Here is a 19,720-nt window from a genome sequence, read left to right on the forward strand (position 1 = left end):
ATAATTTTAAACAATTTGGTGAGAAAATTTGTAAAAAATGCTTTTGACCAATAATTTCCTTGTCATCCACTTCAGCAAATGTTTGGTCAGTAAAACCTCTCTTTCGGAAACTACAAAAGATTTGTGATGTGTATGTTGATTTTTGTTTTTAAGTTCACTTTGTGCAGATAGGCTAATCGGGACTGGGCCTACAGTTTAAAGTGGGGTCAGAACCACTGTGCAATGTGCCTTTAATGATGTGTATGTATTGTCATTATCCTCTAAGGGGAAGATATTTTCAGTAGTACATGTACAGTGGGATCCATGAATATTACCTTGCAAATTGTCCATCACCATGTTCGTGCACTTTATTTGACCCAATAACAGCTTCAAGAATTAAAAGAAAACTCAAAACAAGCTGTTGACAACTTCTTCACCAGCATACATAAAAATCCATCGCTTAAAAAAAGGATGTAAGAGAAAAATTAATGAAAATAGTCATGGACAATTTGAACGGTAATACTCATGGATCCCAGTGTACAATCTTTATTTCTTGCAGTAATAGTAATGCTCTTTTAATATTTGTTTACAGTTCACGGAAGAACTTCAGTCCATAATCTTCTTCTTTGGGATGTCCAACAGTGTGATCAATCCTCTCATCTACGGAGCATTCCATGTCTGGAGACCGAAGAGGAGAAGGAATAGCTTTCGCTCAAATGGATTGAGGTAATTATATTTCGTTTATAGTCTGTGTATTTTTGATGTAGAAGATAACAATTGGAATACTAGAATAACGTAAAAGTTGAATCACTAGAATGTATGAGGAACATATACGGGTTTGATAATCATCAACCTTACTCGCTGTTTCAGGCAAACATTTGGTTCAAGATGTTGCAAAAATCTGGCTGGAAAGTACTTTTCATGCGAAATGGTAAAGCAAAGTAACTGTAAAATAACTTTCGATTTCGTTACTCGTTATTTGTAAAGTCATACATATCAAACATTTAAACACTGAGGCCCGCTTTAGACGATAGCTAGCATATTCCTCAGCATTTTTCTTAACATTTACGCCATGACCAAAATGCTACCGGTTAAAGTGAAATATTTTATGGCATTTGAGATGCCATGGCATATTTCATGGCATTTCTCAAGGATAGGCTCGGTCCGTAGCATTTTTCGTAGCGTAACCAATCAGAAGCGACTTCTTGGTCACGAGTGAAGCTATAATGGCGGCCGCGTAAGATGTAAAAAATGTACGTATCACTTCAAATTTTTAAAAGCCGACAACTATTCAACCGAAAGGAATAACGTTTCATATGAAACGATTTTAGGTGAAAAGCAATGGCGCTGCTTAAATACATACTTTATAATGTATACAGTAGACGTATGGAAGAATATTTTAGTTGTTTCAATTGTAAACACCGTGCACTCAACATAGATGGTGTAACTCGACGTGCCTTTCATGCTGTATATGTTATACATTGTAATCACAAAAGCTAGCCGAAAAGTCACATGAAATGCTTGCTTGCAAAGTACTATTTGCTATAAGATTTTTGGAAGCATTTACATGGCATTTATGCTAGCAAAAATGTTAGAGGAAATGATTCCGTCTAATGCAAGCCTTATCAATTAAACAAAAAGAATCATTGTACACTCGAGGTTGAAATCCGAGACTTACTTTCACTACGTATTCCTGGTAAAACAATTAAATTTCAATAAAAGCCAGCTTCTCCTCTTGCACACTCTTGGTAAGGGACGTATTTTATTAACACACATTTCACGTGGAGTATAATTCTTTTCAAGTAGATATGCACCATGGAACATTATATTTACTGTATTTTATACTTCGATTTGCATGCCATTATGTTCTTTAGCAATGTTTTGCTTGCCGAAACTCCTCTGGAAAATCTGTTCAATGCAATGCTGAAATCCGCATTATGAAATTTCAAATGATTCGTGCTTTTGTTTTTTCAGGATGCATCCAAAACCACTCCCTGTTATTTAGAAGTTCCGTATTTGCTTTGTTAAAAAAAAATCCCGAACGCTTTTTAGAAGAGAGATTAAACTCGTATGTTAGCGGATTGTTGAACCTTTTTAAACCGTATCGCAGGGAACCTCTTTTTCCAGTCAAATATTTCAACTGGCGAAATCACAGGGGGGGAAATGGAATTGCGTATAGAAACAAAATACCAAAAGGGATTTAGTCCTCAGTTTGGTCTCTTAGTGGTTAAAAATATAATAATGGATGTTTGTGGAAATGGATACCATTGGACGAACGAGCGCAAAGAGTATAGAGTGTGTGATGAAAATTGAAAATGCGAGACGCAAATGTATTCCGTTATGTATCTTTTATGAAGGTTTCATTAACGGTAGACAAAGAAATTAATTACTTACAAAGAAGAGTGATCATTAGCACTTAACCCTATACGATGCTTGAAATATCATGAGTGTAGCATTATTAGCTTGGCATATGTGTCTTCATTTGTTGTCAACTGAGAGGTATGCGAACTGTAACAATACACTGTGGCATTATATTGCACTTCTCAATAATGAGTAAAGCACTTGATTCGCTTCAGTTATGAACACACACACGACACTAGACAATTTGGTTTCGAATCTGTTTCATATATTCATGTACACTCGTGCCTACATCTAGTAATGAATTCGCTTAGACAACATGTTTTCCAATCTGAAGTTTGACTGACATTATTGGATTGATTTTAAGTAGAATTTTCTATTACCTTGTGTAACTATTTGTTATTTATTCTTGGTGAAAGTGAAGTCTTTTCTAATTTTACAAAACGTTTAAGTGGATGCATGAAAATGGCGCTGTATAAATTCGTTCACTATACTCGATTACTTAATAATCGTGTGATCTTGCCACCAAAGGTTCCGGTTTCGAGTGTTGGCCTGGACATGAGGATTTATTTGTGTCTATTTATCAATTTAATTCAATCAGCATTCGTGCTCATCGTCGCGATTAGCCACAAGTGACATTAAAGTGACGTAATGTGAGAAAAATTTGAGAAAATTTAACTAAGGTTTGGTTCACTGAAAAATTAAACCAAAATACTGTTTATTTGCTTTGTTTTTAAGTTCACTTCGTACAGTCAACGGTAAAGATAATGGTAGGCAAATTGTCCACCGCTATTTTCACTACTTTTTTATTATACATCCTATGTTGTCTTAAGAAATGAAACTATGTTGGTTCGAAGCAGGCATTGTTTTCTGCTTATTGATGTCTTTATTTTAATTCATTGTAATCACATTGTGTAATTCAAACAGAATGAAAATGGTGATGGACAATTCGCCTACTGTTTCTTTCGCCGTTGGGTGTACACAGAAAGGCTAATCGGGACTGGTATCACAAATGATTTTTGTATAAAAATAAACCAAAATAGGACCCCCCTCCAAATGAGGACACCGTAAATTTTCATTTATTATACAAAGCAAACTCGGGTTTAAAATAGAATAGTTATTTAAACACAATCATTGGAAACTTGAAATATTTTAGAAACTTGATTCTGAAAGCTTTTAAGACAAACGATAGAATATGTGTCTTAATATTTGAATTTTTCCACGGCTAATTTCAATTCCAAAAAACTACAAGTTGATTTATCTTTCTGTCATAACACCATTAAGCCTTGTTTCCATTATTATGAATAAATATAAATATGCTGACCAAGGCAGTAATTTATTTTATTAAAAACATAAACTAAACGTAACGTTTCAACCTTCTAGCAAGGTCTTCATCAGACTCTGTATCAAGTACAAAAGTCTTTTGTACTTGATACAGAGTCTGATGAAGACCTTGCTAGAAGGTTGAAACGTTACGTTTAGTTTATGTTTTTAATAAAATAAATTACTGCCTTGGTCAGCATATTTATATTTATTCATCTTTCTGTCCTGAATATTCACTTAAAAACAATCGAAGATAATAGTCTGTGTCAAAATATTTTATGGAAGGTAGTGATTGATGCTACAACTGTTTTAAGTATTGGCATTGGCTGATATCTTTGTAAGGTGTTACTTTTCGAGCACAACTTAACACCATAAGTGTTTTGAGGTCAGTGAGGAATGCCTTCGTTGTGAGGCTTGTTGAGTGTAGTTCTCGTAGCACTAAATAAATACACTGCAGTTTTTAGGGCCTTCACCAAAACTGTAATATTTATGCTATACCTAAGTCAAATCTAACCGATGATGTTTAACTTGTGTTCCATAAGTGAAACCCTACGTTGTGTGTTTGTAAGCACAGGCTAACGAAGAATTTTAGGCGTTAGAAGAAGAAGACGACGAGAAATAAGAGGTTCCGATTTTGCAACGCATGAGGAAAAACGATTTTTTTAAAAAATAAAATCGTGTGATCGTCTTTTTTTTACCTATCGCAAAATGTTTAATGAGGACATATTATACTGTATTATCCTATCTTCTGTATCTACATATCGGTAGTTAGAAAGTAACAGCTATCAGTTTAGGAGTGAAGTTATTACTACAAGAAGCTATGTTGGAAGAATTTCAGTAAATCACAAGATGCGGTGCAATCAACTGTTTAAATCATTCCACAAATTCATGACAATCTGAAATCGGCCCATGAATGTTAGTCAGAAGCTATAACTTGCCAGAATAAGCCAGTGGGACGACTTGATATACTTCCCCTATATATCAATCTGATTTTTCGCCTGTATCGAAATAACTACCGGGTATGGCTTCCCAGCCGTCAAATCTCTTGATTTCATGGGAGCTCAATTGATCAGATATCAAGGAGAGAAGACGTGGATTGCACTAAGTAATTCCAATACTCATTTTGTAAATAACTGGCTCTATATTGTTCCGGACGGTCGAATTGTTTCATCAGGATATTAGTTCGGGCGTAATCCACATGATTTCGTAAAATCAGACGAGGATTTTGGGAAGAAATATGGGAGAGATAGAATATATATTTCGCCATTTATGCACCAGGAACGTTCGTTATAAAAATCTAGTAAATCTCACGAATGGAACCTAAACAACGTTTCATTACTTCGTGGTGATCAGCAAAAGCAATTTTCGAAATGAATTGCTTATGTTTTATTATTCTGTCCTCCTGAACTTAATGAAATAGCTGTTTTTATGGTCGTATAACTTCTCGCCGAATTGTGCATACGATATAGGAATTGCCTTAAATATTCTGCTGTGAGTATTTTTTAATCCGTTTGCGTACACATGATGTAAATTTACAACCAATTAATGAAAGCTAATCTTAATTAGGACATTCATAATATTCTGCCCCATACCCGGTCGCCGTGGTTTATCTGTTAGCGTATTATCTTGCAAAAGCATTGCGTTAGTTACAATTCTTTGTATTTTTCTTCATTTGCGTTGTTTTCTGCCACTTTTGGCCAATCGCGACGATGAGGATTATGAATGGACACTTACAAATAACACCCAGGCCCACGCAGGGATTTGGATCCGGGAACGTCGGTGGCCAGATCGAAAATCGATCAGTTAGCTAACCCTGTTATTGTCTCAGTATTAACACAGCAACAATGGGTGGTACTTGAAAACCTCGTGTATCTTTGTCGCTGTTAGCGACCTCCGTGGTAGAGTGGTTAGCGTAACGCGCCACGAAGCCAGAGCTCCCGGTATCGAATCTTCTTCAGGATGTATCATTGTCTTTGCCTCATCACCATTTCGCCTGTTCATTATCATCGTCGCGATAAACACATTTAGCAGAAAGGTGACGCAAAATATAAATAGATCACACATATTCAAATTCAATTCAAATTCAAATTTTCTTTATTAAAGGGCGAGGTTCAGCCTGTGGCTGTTCTCCCTAACTTAGCTCTCTCGAAGCCCGATGTAGCCCTTTTTAGTTCTCGCTTAGATTGTCAAAATAACAATATGCTCCAAGTTGCTTTTGAGCTTCGAGAGATTTTCAAAAGGGAGTGTTAGATATTAGTGTGTGAAGTATAATTCAACTATTCATATGTGTGGTTTATTTCAAGTTAAAGAAGTTTCTTTCGAGGGATGTGCCGTTATTAAATAAATCATTACTTGGCTCGCCATGGAAATGAAACCTGCAGAGGACCTCATGAGAAAGGCCACTACAGTTCCTCTGCTTTAATCATGACTGTCTACGAATACGCATGCGCGAACTGGACGAGTCCAGTGGAAATAAAGAGGTAACGGCTGCTCGTGGAACGCAATTGGGGGAAGGAGTTTCCGTGTAAATTGCCATACACAGAACATGATAGTTTCAATAATACTGGTCGAATAGTAATCTTTTGTTGCTTCGCTTGTTGCGCCAGTGGTGTTCCTACTGGAACATCCAAACAGTTCATCAGTCACACACATATTAAAATGGATGTGTGTGTGTGTGTGTATGAGAGAGAGAGATAGAGATAAACAGAAAGAAATATGCATTAAAAATCTGAACGATAAACACAGTGAGAGAAAGGAATTGGAAAAGAATAAAGAAGGAAAGGAAGTAGAAAGATGACGAAAGAGGCATAGCCAAGAAGAAGAAATTAATACAGTTGAAGAAGGGAAGAAAGAAGAACACAAGAAGAAAAGGAAAAGGAGAAGACAGGGGAACGTGCAAAGAAAAGTATAGAGGAAGAAAGAAAAAGAAGAAAAGGATAAGGAAGAATGACGAAAGACAAAAAAGAATGGAAGATAGCGCAAGAGAGAAAGAAATAATGAAGTTAATAAAAGCGAAGAAGGAAGAAAATCGGGGAAGAAAGGAAGTTAGAGAATAAGTTAACAGAAAATCTTAGAAAGCGGACGTCAACTGAACATACGTACTGTCTGCACTTGAACCACTTGGAACGATTTTATCTGGCAACTCTGCAGTCTCTCGCGCATGCGCACATCACCGCTTACGTTACGCTTAACCCAGCAGCAGAAACAGGCGACGCTGAACAACGCCAGTAACAAGGAAAATCAACAAAGGTAAGTTCTTTAAATGCGTGAGTAGGTCTGCACCGAAGCGTAACCTCTCGTGCACGCTCTCGAACTTCCTAATTGACGCCATGGCGTGGAATTCGCATCTGACGCAGCCGAGATTGGCCGTATCCTCCGAAACAACCTCAAGAGGGTACTGAGGGTGGTGAGTAACGTCTGGGGGGGGGGATGATTCTCTGACGATGCGAAATTCTGTGGCGAGGAAAATTCATGGTCGGGTCTGGCCGTTTCTTATCAAACTGCACATTCTGGGAGCGAGCTTGTCCTCGTGGCTAATGCCCTGGAAAGTGCTACCCTCTAGCGGAAGATACGGGAAATCGCACTTAAGGAAGATGGATCGCAACGGGGACAGACTTAAAGTACAGCATTTCTCACTCGGTCTTCTAGTGCGACGGTTCTTTCGAATTTTTAAACACTGCAGGCGTGATGTTATTTGAAATATATTCGGATCTACTCGTCCTGTGCATATCCTCATCTATGTCAATGTTATTCTTGCTCTTTATCCAGGAAAGCCATTATTTACAACACCTTTTCTTTCACCTCTTATCTAGGTGGGATTCCCCCACGTCGATAAACATTTGTCACTCTCTATCTATACGTTCGGAAGGTGGGGGACTTTACCAAAGAGGGTGGGGGGTTGAGAACTGGTTGAAATCACTCTCGTTGCTTTAGTAAACGTATCACAATGATTGTATAATCAACTCAACAAGATTACACGGTCCACAGATAAACGTATTACAGGCAGATGTTGAACTCGGGCAGCAAACATTCTGCGCTCTAAATTACTCAGCAAGTAGTTCTCGTATAGTCCGCTTGGTGGCGTCTGCTTTCACTTCTGAAAAAAGTAATTGAAGGGGTCGGGTGTAAAACATGATACGTGACATTTTGGTCATTACTGAGTTCATTAAGAAACAATATTATTAGAAGCTTCACTGTAGATAAATCGTTTTTAAAATTTGATTACCAATTTCACAAGCTTTCACTGAGTCCAATCCAAATTGCATGACATTGCAATTTCACTCGAAAATTGAAGGATGGCACATTTTACTTTGTAACTCAAAAATGAACAAAATGTCACTTACCATGTTTTACACCAGAGCCCTTCAATTGTTTATCTTCGTTCCTTACGGAAAAAAAAATTTCCCTGCCGGACATTTTTGGTAGGGAGATTATTTTAGGAAAGATTGTTGGTGGGGGAAAATCCCCTCTGCTCCTCCAGGCTTTCGCACCCTCGTTATGGGACTGAAATGCGTAGTTATTCTATTTTGTTATCAAATTTTACTTATTCAAGAATAAGCATTAAAGGTCAGCGGAAATTTTTAGTCATTAAGCTTATATTGTTTGATCTCTCACATGAAACTCGAACTTTTGGAATTTTGATAACAATGGAACCATTTATTCATTAGATACCTCATTTTACAGTTTCTTCGACTTAACGTAGTTTTTACTTTGCATAACCTTCCCAACTATTTATCATCCTTGATGGGAGATGATGACAATGTTTTAACTAATGTTTTAAGATTTTTGGGAAAGAACGGACCTTTTATACTGACTCTGAGGAAATTCTTAGTGTCTCATTACTCTGAGGATATTCTTGATATTCTTAGTGTCTCATTCCTCTGAGGACATTCTTAGTGTATCATTACTCTTAGGATATTCTTAGTCTCTCATTACTCTGAGGAAATTCTTAGTGTCTCATTACGCTGAGGAAATTCTTAGTGTCTCATTACATTGAGCAAATTCTTAGTGTCTCATTACTCTGAGGAAATTCTTAGTGTCTCATTACTCTGAGGAAATTCTTAGTGTATCATTACTCTTAGGATATTCTTAGTCTCTCATTACTCTGAGGAAATTCTTAGTGTCTCATTACTCTGAGGAAATTCTTAGTGTCTCATTACCTTTTTAATGTGTTATGTATGTCTCTTTACGGCCTTGCAGATTGAACCGCTCACAAGGGGATCATTACGCCCCTTTTTTTTACTTTAAGGTAAGGATTTTGGATGAGAGAATTATTTTCTCCTATACTTTGAAGGGTGCAGAATGGCTACACCATGTACAGACTCACCCTCAAATTTTAAATTATTCATTCCCTTTTGTTTGAATACCGACCAACCGAACTTTGTCTGTTATTAACAACAAAGATAGCAATGCTTTTATAACTTAAAATGAACGATGCCAATGTCGAGTAGAGTCGACGTACCCCGCCTCCCTCCCCTCCCCCACACAACTTTTTTTTAAATAATAAATATTATGAGCTTATAAAAATAAACCAATTGTATTATTATTTTATTACATAAATGGGGAGAGTTTGCTATGCGATCCACCAGATAGTGAATATTCAGCCATCTGATTTCCATTATGTTTTTATATTGCACACAGTTAGTGTATTTACATTCATAGTTATTGTTTTTTTGTTATAAACTTTTACACGCCTCGTTTAAGAAAAGTAGCTAAACATTTTGAGAATTTTACTCATGAAGTTTGTTGGGTGACTTCTCAAATGAAACTATATTTTTTAAAAAAAAAAAAAAAATTGAAACTACGGGTACATTTATTCTTTAGGTTAACCTTTCTGCCGTGCTGACGTCATACTTCCATCCTGGCGCCTCAAAACTCAACTTAAAAAGAGAAGTATTTTGACGAATAACGAATGTGTTGTCTGGTCTCTTAATGTTGCACCTGGAACGTCTCTTCAGGCACCGACTTGAGGTTTCGTCTCGCCCCGTAGGTCTACCGAAAACTTTCCCAGTACTCCAAGTATCAAACTTTGATGTCCTTCACGCCCAATCAGGAGAGATGAAACCGGGGCCTCGAGTTCTTGACATTTCCCACTCGCAACAGAAACATATTTTTACAGTCAGCTTCTCGAAATGAGCCCCATTGGAACACAAATCAATTAGTAAGTATCGCCTTCTTCAGCTTGACAAGTCGACCTTTCTTTGTACAGTCGCGAAGAAAAAGTTTGTTTCTTGAGAATTTATTTTCCGTGTAATCCTTGTGGGTATGCAACCTGGAAAACTTTTATGTAGGTCTGGTTGCGGAATCCTCAGGAAACTTGACATTAAAATTTCATTTCTCTTGATGTACTGTGTAAAAACTAACTCTTTTTGCACTTTCTAGCGCACTGCCTTGTGAGTTGTATTTAAGTTTGAATTCGGGCTCTCGTAACGCATATACGTATAACTTACAAGTTTCATTACCTTAGGAGCCGCGTGGTGCTGAAACTATGTTGGATGATGAGTTGTATCCTGGGCAAAACCCTGCAGTTCTTTCCTGAAAATCTTACTTGTAGATTTGTTTTCATCGCTACAATCAATATTGACAGTTTGATTCTAAAAACATGAATCAAATTTATAGAAGCGTCTATTTTTAGTTTTTCTATTAAGTTTTACCAGGGCCGTCCAAGGTCACTCCAGACACAACTAAATACTTATGGAAGAACAAAAGACTTTATTCTCAGAACAAATTCACATACAACTCGCATGCAGCGTTCACCGGGTCTGGATTTCTGACAGGGATCGAGGGGTGAATACTTGCTTGAAGTCAGACGATAGAGCGTTAGATGGTACATCGGTCCCCCTACAATCTCCATCGATAGCCCCGTGACAAGGTGTGGAGAGAAGCAAGGAATGTGCAGTCGAAATACAACTTGCCTCTCGATCAGGCAGTCTGTAGAATCCGTCGGGGATGGACTCGCAGATTCGACCAGCTTCCTCAAAAGACTGGCAATGATCGTTCCGGCGAGGCGCAGGGCTAACCAGGCGCTGGCGATCGACCATCGTGGGTCGTCTGGAGCGTCCGGACAATGGACTTCGTCCCGTGGGTTGGTGTTAAATGGAAGAGCCACGCTGGTGTGATTCTCAGGTTTCGATCGGATCTGCATGTGCTGTTTGACATAATTTGTGACTCAATCAAAGAAAGTTGTCGAAATGACTTCACCGCAGTATAAGTTTCACATATTAGCACTGTTTTACCTTGTAGTTTCAAGTTAAATCCATTAAGATATCCTATGATATCAGCAGCAAAAGCTAATTTCCAAAACCATTCACTGTTCGATAATAGTGGTTGAGGACGGTTTTTTCTCGTCGAGAAAAATTTCAATCTCTGCTCTGAGTTCAAAAATTCTGAATAAAACTTTACCACTGCTGACCCATCGAACTGGTGTATGTTAGAGAAAATCAGGAAATTCAGCTTCCACTTCTGACAGAAAATCACGGAACTGACGGTGGTTCAGTCCACGAGAACGAATGAAGTTCACCGTTGACACAACTGGTTCAAAAAACACATTTTAGCCGATTCCACTGCAGATTGTACTTCGTTAACGTTTTCTCAACTTCCGTGAAAATGTTTCCGCCTGTAGTTGTTCCGCACAAACTATTCACAGAAGCTAATTCTTCAGCCACTTAAAAGTCAGCATTGACTTCTCGAATAAACAGCAGCAAACTCATCAAGAGCCAATGAAAACCACTAGAAATCATTTGCCTTGATAATTAATTGGTCACTGATGTTGCTCCCAATATCCTCAACTCTTCGAGAAACTGTTCTCGCGGAAAGGCTGATAGTATTAAATAAATCATTTTTTTCTGGACACATTTCTTCGGCAGCTACAATCAAATATGATTTAATTAACTCACCATCAGTAAACGGTTTTCCTTCCTAGGCTAACAAATGAGCAATTCGTAAACTTACTTTAGTTGCAGCCTCAATTTCATTTTTCATTTTCGTGAAGAAACTGCGTTGTAATGAAATACTCAGTTTTAAAGTTTCTAATTTGGCTAATCGTTCCTTCCCTTTTAGTTGGGAATATTGTGTCGAATGCTTAGTCTGGTAATGCCGACGTATATTGTAATCTTTTTAGTACAGCTATAGTGTCGCTGTACAATAAACACAATGCTTTGCCATCTAATTCAGTAACAAAATAATTCTCACTCCAGTCTGCCTTAAAAGCACGACATTCGAAGTCCACTTTGCTGTTCTTTTCTGGTTTCGACAGCGACAGGATGGATATGCACTGGTATTAAAACGAGAGCAGAATGTCGCAGAACAGCGATACACGTGGCACTGGTAACGCTGCCTAATTATAACTGCGTGTCATCACAGCGAAGGCCACAAAGGAACGTGCGAATGTGAAGCCAATGTGCGGCCACTAGCGATCGTGGAGCGTTGACCCTGTGCGAAGCTAGCTAAGAGCGCCACACACGGTCTTTCTCGCAACTCCTCAATTCGAAGTCGGCCGTTAGAGCGCATAACCAGCCATAGACACAATACGTATCGACAAGCTTAGGAATCACTCCATGGAGGTTGGGGGGGGGGCTCCCCCATGTTATCAATGTGGGGGCAGAGCCCCCCAAATAATTTTGCTTAAGAGAATCTAATGTATTATTTTGCTTCTCTTGTAAAGTTTACTCTGAATTGTGCCACATGAACTTAACTTTAAATACACATTTGAAATGTTCTAGACCATCAACTTTGGAGAGCTGAGACCTCTAAACCATCAACTTTGGGGGGGAGGGGCTATGACCAGACAGCAACACACGTGACTTATTACTATATACTAAGTATGTAATTATGATTATTATTAAAATTTTTACTAAAAAGAGTTTCAAAAGACGATGTGCATGAACTAGGGGAGTGGATGGGACGTTTGGGCTACAAATGGCTCTCACATGACATTCAGAACGAGATCATTCATATACTTTGATTATTTTTTTTTTATTTGATTTAGTTTATTTTACTTCGCGTTTTGTGCCTCTTGGCTAATTTGCGAAGATGGGGATGAGTGATGAAATGATGAAATTGATGAATGGACATTCACAAACAACCAAACCCGACCGGGATTCGAACCCGGGACCCTTGGCGTCGCAGCGCGATGTGCTAACCACTTTTTTTTTCTAAATAAAGGAAATACCCCCTACACGGAGGTATCCCCCACCATTCACTCTTTTTATCACTTTTACACTTTTCAATTCTTACATTTTTCTTTGTTTCTTATCAACTGGACGAACACAAATACCCATGCCTTACCCGGGACTCGAACCCAGAACCCCTGGCGTTGTAGCGCGCTCTGCTAACCACTTCGCCACGGAGGTCGACATCGGCCACAGGGTCGGGCGAGATCATTGATATACATCTGTTTTGCGCTCCGAGGTAGCAGATAATAAAAGTCGGGAATATTTTGCTATTATGGTTGACGAAACTTGTGACATATCCATCCGTGTACAATTGACATTTTGCATTCGAACTGTAAATGAAAATTTTAATATTTTGGAGGAATGCATGGGCTTTTACGAGATTCCGAGCACTGAGGCCAAAACTTTAAAAAGGGAGGGAGGGAGTCATTCATTAATTATTTCAGTGATCAGAGCCCCCCCCCCAATAATTTTGACAAGTCGGCACCCCTGGTAGGAATGTTCCCATACACTGCAATAAACGCTGAAATATTACTTTCATATAATTTTCGCGTTTCATTAAATATTATCCCACTTTGAATTTTTTAAGAATTTGGAAATGTAAATAAATCCATTCTTAGCTCGCGGGCCATAGAAAAAGAGGCTGCAGGCCGAGCCCTGGTCTTGACTAACGCAGACGAAGTGAATGTTCATTTTATAGCTAAAAATAATGTTATATTTCCCACGAGAAACACTGTCTTTCAGATTGCACTCAAGCCATGTAGGAATTGTGCTACACCCTTGAGTTAATGTTCTTTCGTATATTATTACTCCCTAGTTGAAACACCGGTTAGATATATATGGTAATTTTTCTGAAATCGATAACCACATATTCGCCTTGTAGAACATTGAATTTTTACTTGCAACAAAAGCATCTGAGACGATCTGACGTCATCGTGTCATCACCAATGATAATCCATCGTAGATTGTCTTCGCCTCCTTGGTCGTCGTTATGCTTTGAAATCCCCTCCACAACGTCATCTTCATAAAAACAAATTTCAGACCACTTTGCCTTAACCAACCAATTTATAAATCGGTTATAAAACGCATGATGAGAAAAATTTTCACCCACCCCTAAATTGCTTCTCTTGGATATTAAACGAACTTGTACCACAGCCCTTTGAAAGTGCCGCTTCTGGTAAATCGTTCCCCTGGCAGTACCAGTATAATGCCTGCTAACTACTTTTAACTTTTCATTACTCCATTGTATTTCTATCAGACCTTCTTTTACATAATGAAATGTGTCCAAAATTGACGAGAAGCAGCTACCATGATAAAGTAATAACTTTCAGTATTGAGCCAAAAATGTCAAGAGATGGCGCAACACTGCGTAAAATAAATTTACTACACATTTATTTTACCTATTCAACTCAGGAAAGTAAGGTTTGTTTCTTAATTGTAATGATAATTATTTCATTTGTAATCATCAACTTGTGTCATAATACCTAGTTAATAATCATAAGGGAAGGGTTAACCGGTCCAAACCTTCATATTGGTTTAGTTAAAATTTGGTATTAGTTAAATAATCAAATCAACAGTTGCCGATTTCTAAATTTTTGAAAAATTAATTTGGGGAAGATAACATATTCTGCAATTTATTTTATTCGTAACCCAAACATGTTTCAGCATTATTATACAGGGCGAGCGAAACTGAGAATTTTTATGTTCATAGCTATTTATTTATAAATTCAACAGATTGAAATATGCAAAATGTAGCATGTATCTTCCTGTATTCAATAATATATCTTGTTCCTGAAATTTGCTATTTATCGTAATTATTACTATTATTAGCATAGATCCTAGTGTGATATTGAAAACGATAAGATAATAAAGAAAAGAAATGCACAAAATGAAATCCTGTACAGGATCATCGGGATACAGTCTTCTCCACTTTTCCACACACAAAGTATTGGTCTTCAGCTCAAAGTAAGCCTCCAACAAACAAAGCAACACGCTTCTCGCGATTAAAAACCATCTTTCACTGCGCGGTCAACGAACAGCCACTGCTGCAGTCACAGCGCCACCCTCGCTTTCAAAATAGGTTCCTTCCCTTCCCAAGGGTTGTCCAAACAAGCCGTGCGCGTTTGGTCCTACGGAACGGAAACAAACTTTCAAAATGTTTTTTTAAATTTTCAGTCCGACGACTTTTCGTTCGCCCTGTAGATAATAATTAACTATACGTACTCTAAAAAAGTAAAAATTCAGACATATTTTGATAGATTTTTCGCAAGATGAAAACAGAAATATGATTAGCTTGATTGATTTGGTTCATTTTACTTAACTTTTCTGCCACTTTTGGCTAATCGCGGAGATGACGATGAGTGATGCTATGGTGAAGGGAAACTCATAAAGAACACTCATGGCCAGGCCAGGATTCGAACCCGGCACCCTTGTCGTTGTAGCGCAATATGCAAATCACTCCGCCACGGAAGTTTGCGTGGAAATATGAATATACTCCTACAATAAACATAGTGAAGAAGAAGAATTTTTGTTCTTAATAGGTGAACATTGATATATACTCAATGAAACCGTTTAAATGGAAATATATTATTGATTACCGTAATTTTATACTGTTAAATAATAATAATTAGTAACTATTTCACACATTGTAATTAACATTAAGAAATAGCTATTATTCTTAATAACTGTTAAAATTACTATCCTTGAAGTGCTGAAAGTTGAACCCTTCCTATCATTTCGCTATAAACGCTTTACGGCCATACTTATAATGCTTTTTCTATATACGTCACCCGAAGAGAGGGAAGTGCATAGGTCCATTGTCTAGTGCAGCGAGTCACGCATGGTTGATATTCTTTGTGTGATAACGTTACAGGATTTGCACATGATGAGAATTACTTCCAAATCGGTACACACATTCAGTATATCAACGATATGACGACTACAGATATTCAGATCCATATTGCATATTTAAGGAGTTCGTTCGTTTTAGTTTTGTATTAAATTAATTTCATGCACACATAGGCTATTCGGGAATGAATATGCAGTTTAAAGTGAAATCCGAATCACTATGTACCTCCACCGAGTATCGAACTCGGGATCCCTTACCTAGGGTTGTTAAAGGTCCAGGAATTTTAAATAAATTCAATTCCGGTCCAGGAGAGAAAAACCGCAAGGGTAAATGGGCTCTGGACCGTAAAGAATCTTTTTATCTGTAAAGTATTTCAATTCGGTCCAGGAACTTTTTTAGCAGATCAATTTAAATACGGTCCAGGAACTTTTCCCGATGGATTTAAATACGGTCCAGGAACCTTTTTTCCCGCTCAATTTAAATTCGGTCCAGGAACCTTTTTCAGACTGAATTTAAATTCGGTCCAGGAACCTTTTTTCAAACTGAATTTAAATTCGGTCCAGGAACCTTCTTTCAGACTGAATTGAAATTCGGTCTAGGAACCTTTTTCCGGCTCAATTTAAATACGGTCCAAGAACCTTTTTTCCGACTCAACTTAAATACGATCCAGGAACCTTGTTTCACTGAATTTTAATTCGGTCCAGGCACATTTTTTCAGACTGAATTGAAATTCGGTCCAGGAACCTTTTTCCGGCTCAATTTAAATACGGTCCAGGAACATTTTTTCACTGAATTTTAATTCGGTCCAGGCACATTTTTTTCAGACTGAATTGAAATTCGGCCCAGGAACCTTTTTCCGGCTTAATTTAAATACGGTCCAGGAAACGTTTTCACTGAATTTAAATTCGGTCCAAGAACTTTTTTCAGACTGAATTGAAATTCGGTCCAGGAACCTTTTTCCGGCTTAATTTAAATACGGTCCAGGAAACGTTTTCACTGAATTTAAATTCGGTCCAAGAACTTTTTTCAGACTGAATTGAAATTCGGTCCAGGAAACTTTTTCCGGCTTAATTTAAATACGGTCCAGGAAACGTTTTCACTGAATTTAAATTCGGTCCAAGAACTTTTTTCAGACTGAATTGAAATTCGGTCCAGGAAACTTTTTCCGGCTCAATTTAAATACGGTCCAGGAACCTATTTTTCAATGAAACGAAACGCAACTTGGACCGAATTTAAATTGTGCTAGAAAAAAGGTTCCGGTCCTGCAGCGGAACCCAATAAAACCCATTAGAATTTATGTGTTCCTGGACCATTAACAACCCTACCCTTAGCATATCTAAGGACTTCGTTAGTTTATCTACTGATTTCTTTGTGTTGGGTATTGGTGGTGCGTATGCATGTAATATATTTTCCAGATGTGTAGAAGGGGTGTGAGTGAGTGTGCAAGAGAGAGAGATGGAGGGAGAGGAAAAGTACATGTTATAAGCATATGTACGCACGAGATCCTTTATATGCCTAAATCTACTCCATGAATGTTCTTTATGTACCCAAACTATATGTAAACAGTATCCAGGTAGATGTATGATAAGTGTCCAGATTATGTCAAATTCTAGTCCAGAATACATTATTTTTTTAGCCACGATATACCTGAATTAAATAAAAGTATGTATATTACGTCCCGTACACATGAACAGCATAACACTGTTCCAAAAAATATCCCAAAATGATCCAAAAATATCTATGAAGCATGCTGGATATCCTTACTGATGTCTTCTGTCAAAGAATGTCCAATGGATCGTTACAGGATGTCCAGAACGAATATCCAAAGAACATCCATAAAATATCGTTTGGAGATTTGTGTGTTGTATGGATCAATTCTCTCTTTAAGCTATATCGCTCTCACATTGTGTTTTCGCCTTTGCAATCAAGGGGTCCCGGGTTCGATACCCGGTGGAGGCAGAAGTGGTTCGGATCCCACTTTAAACTGTAGGTCCAGTCCCGATTAGCCTTACTGTGCATAAAGTGGACTTAAAACACCAAATCAACAACAACACATTGTGTTTATCTCAATATTTCTTTGTGTACAGTCACCGGCAATAAAATGGGTCTCACTAGATCCTCAAATATCAGCTTCCCCGCAATGCGTTGCGTATTGCATAACTCTACGCTCATGAGCAAAATTAAATACCAACTTCACAACTGAATTTTCTGCCATCGCCTCAGAGTTAGGCAACACACAATAGCGTACCTATTGTATTGAAGGCGGTATTTCAGGATCCAGGTGTCCCATTTTTTATTGACGGTGACTGTACATATATTTATCTCTCCCTTGTCGTATTAAAATGCATATTAATGGTCAAATATGGTGTTTGAGTGGGCAGATGTAGGGCTAAGCCCACCTTGCCCACGCAGTGTTGTCGCCACTGAGAAGCCGACTCGTACGTAATCATATGCAGGGAATTACGGGCTCAGAATATACCAGGAAAGACCGGCAGAGAAGTGTTTGCAGATTGGGATCATTTTGTCTTGGGTCTTCTCGGGGGAATATTCTGACGTCAGCAATCAACCGAATGAAATGAAGATGGGGCTCGTCATTGGAATTAAACCCGAATTGGAACGTAAATGCACTATTCTCCAGACATTTGACTACCAATCTACCGGAAGATGGAAAAGATTTCCGCCTTCTATCAGCATGCACAGTCTTGTCGTCAACGGAACGTTCAACGGAAATTATATCAATTCATCTGGCATATTGCATACGGGGCTTAAGCACTAGAATCTTTATATTATCTGAATTGGGTTACTAAGCTTACAAGGAGAGGCTACAGGTTGGGAAATTGAATTTTGGGAATGGTGTATATGCGCTCGCATTTCAAGTTGGCGCCTGGGAAGCAACCAATCAGCGAACAGTTAATTCTCTTCGACTGACATCGGGCATTTTCGTGTCTTGGGGCACCGAAAGTTCCTGGCGGGACGAAACAATGAGCGTCGGGTACACAGCATGTTGCCAAACGTACTGTAAAAGAGGGGGAGAGTTGATCATCGCTGTTACTGGATAAAAGTCGTACAATAGTACACATACCACGGACGATTAGTATATAAAACACCAAAACAACTGACAAAAACAGACGTACGCTTGGCAACGTTGTAACGGGAGAGCGATGTTGCCCCTACAGCTTTTACTTCGCAACTGAGGTGGTTGACAATCATCGAGGCACACACCCCAGAAGACGATTGCTGGACTGATGGGTCAGCAATTAGTTTAGCGCGCATTAGTCGGCCATTTCCGAGAAAAAGTGCTTCAAAATTACTAAGATTTCTAAGCGCGTCCCATGAGGCGAAGATATTTCCAATTGCCAAGTGGCCAGGTGGAAACGTACCAGTTCCATGCGCCGAAGGGTCTGGGTTCGATTATCCTTACTTTTTTCTATTTTTTAATTAACTCGAGCAACTACTTATTTCATTTTATTTTTTGCGAAAATTCCTGTTTTGCTTGGTGGGTGAATTGTCGAGAAATATTTTATTTTCAATGCCTTTACGTTACGACTCTGGATCGTGTGCAAAAAATGTAAATTAAATCGTTGATTGTGTTTTATTTCCTGATCATTTTCTCAAAAAAATATGATGTCGAATATAACGTGTGAATAATTTAATATGCAACATTTTGTAAAATGATGAGAACATTGAAGAAAAGTTTCGTAAAAAATCACTTTTATGAATAAAATTGAAAAAGATTAAAAACGAGAATTTTTTACAAAAAAAATAATATTCTTTTTCAGCATTATTTCAATAAATTATTATATAAAATGTATTAGATACTTGCTACAGTTAATTTTAAAAAGTGAGGGAATCGAACTCCGGAATTTCGGCGCGTGAAACTGCCACTTCGAAACTTTGAAGCGCTTTTTCTCGGAAATACGTAGACGACTTCTGCGCGCTAGCACCTTTACATGTCAATACCTATAGTGCAACCTACAACTACACGTACCAATTTCTATTTCCGAAGCCGTAACCTCTCTCTGTTAGCGATATTATTGTTCGA

The 19,720-nt window shown here is 38.1% G+C and overlaps 1 protein-coding gene across 1 annotated transcript in view; it reads left to right on the top strand.

Annotated features, from left to right (window-relative positions):
- Positions 1–574: 574 nt before the first annotated feature.
- LOC145983067 (uncharacterized) overlaps positions 575–19,720 on the top strand; it is a 29,894-nt gene continuing 10,748 nt past the window's right edge. The window contains exon 1 of the mRNA XM_083116342.1: positions 575–705. Within this exon, the coding sequence (XP_082972468.1) occupies positions 611–705 (95 nt within the window). The 5' untranslated portion in view covers positions 575–610. The remainder of the gene's footprint in view (positions 706–19,720) is intronic.

This window comes from Lepisma saccharinum, unplaced genomic scaffold (genome assembly GCF_977018435.1).
Source record: "Lepisma saccharinum unplaced genomic scaffold, izLepSacc3.1 HAP1_SCAFFOLD_615, whole genome shotgun sequence".
In the NCBI taxonomy this organism is placed as follows: Eukaryota; Metazoa; Arthropoda; class Insecta; order Zygentoma; family Lepismatidae; genus Lepisma; species Lepisma saccharinum.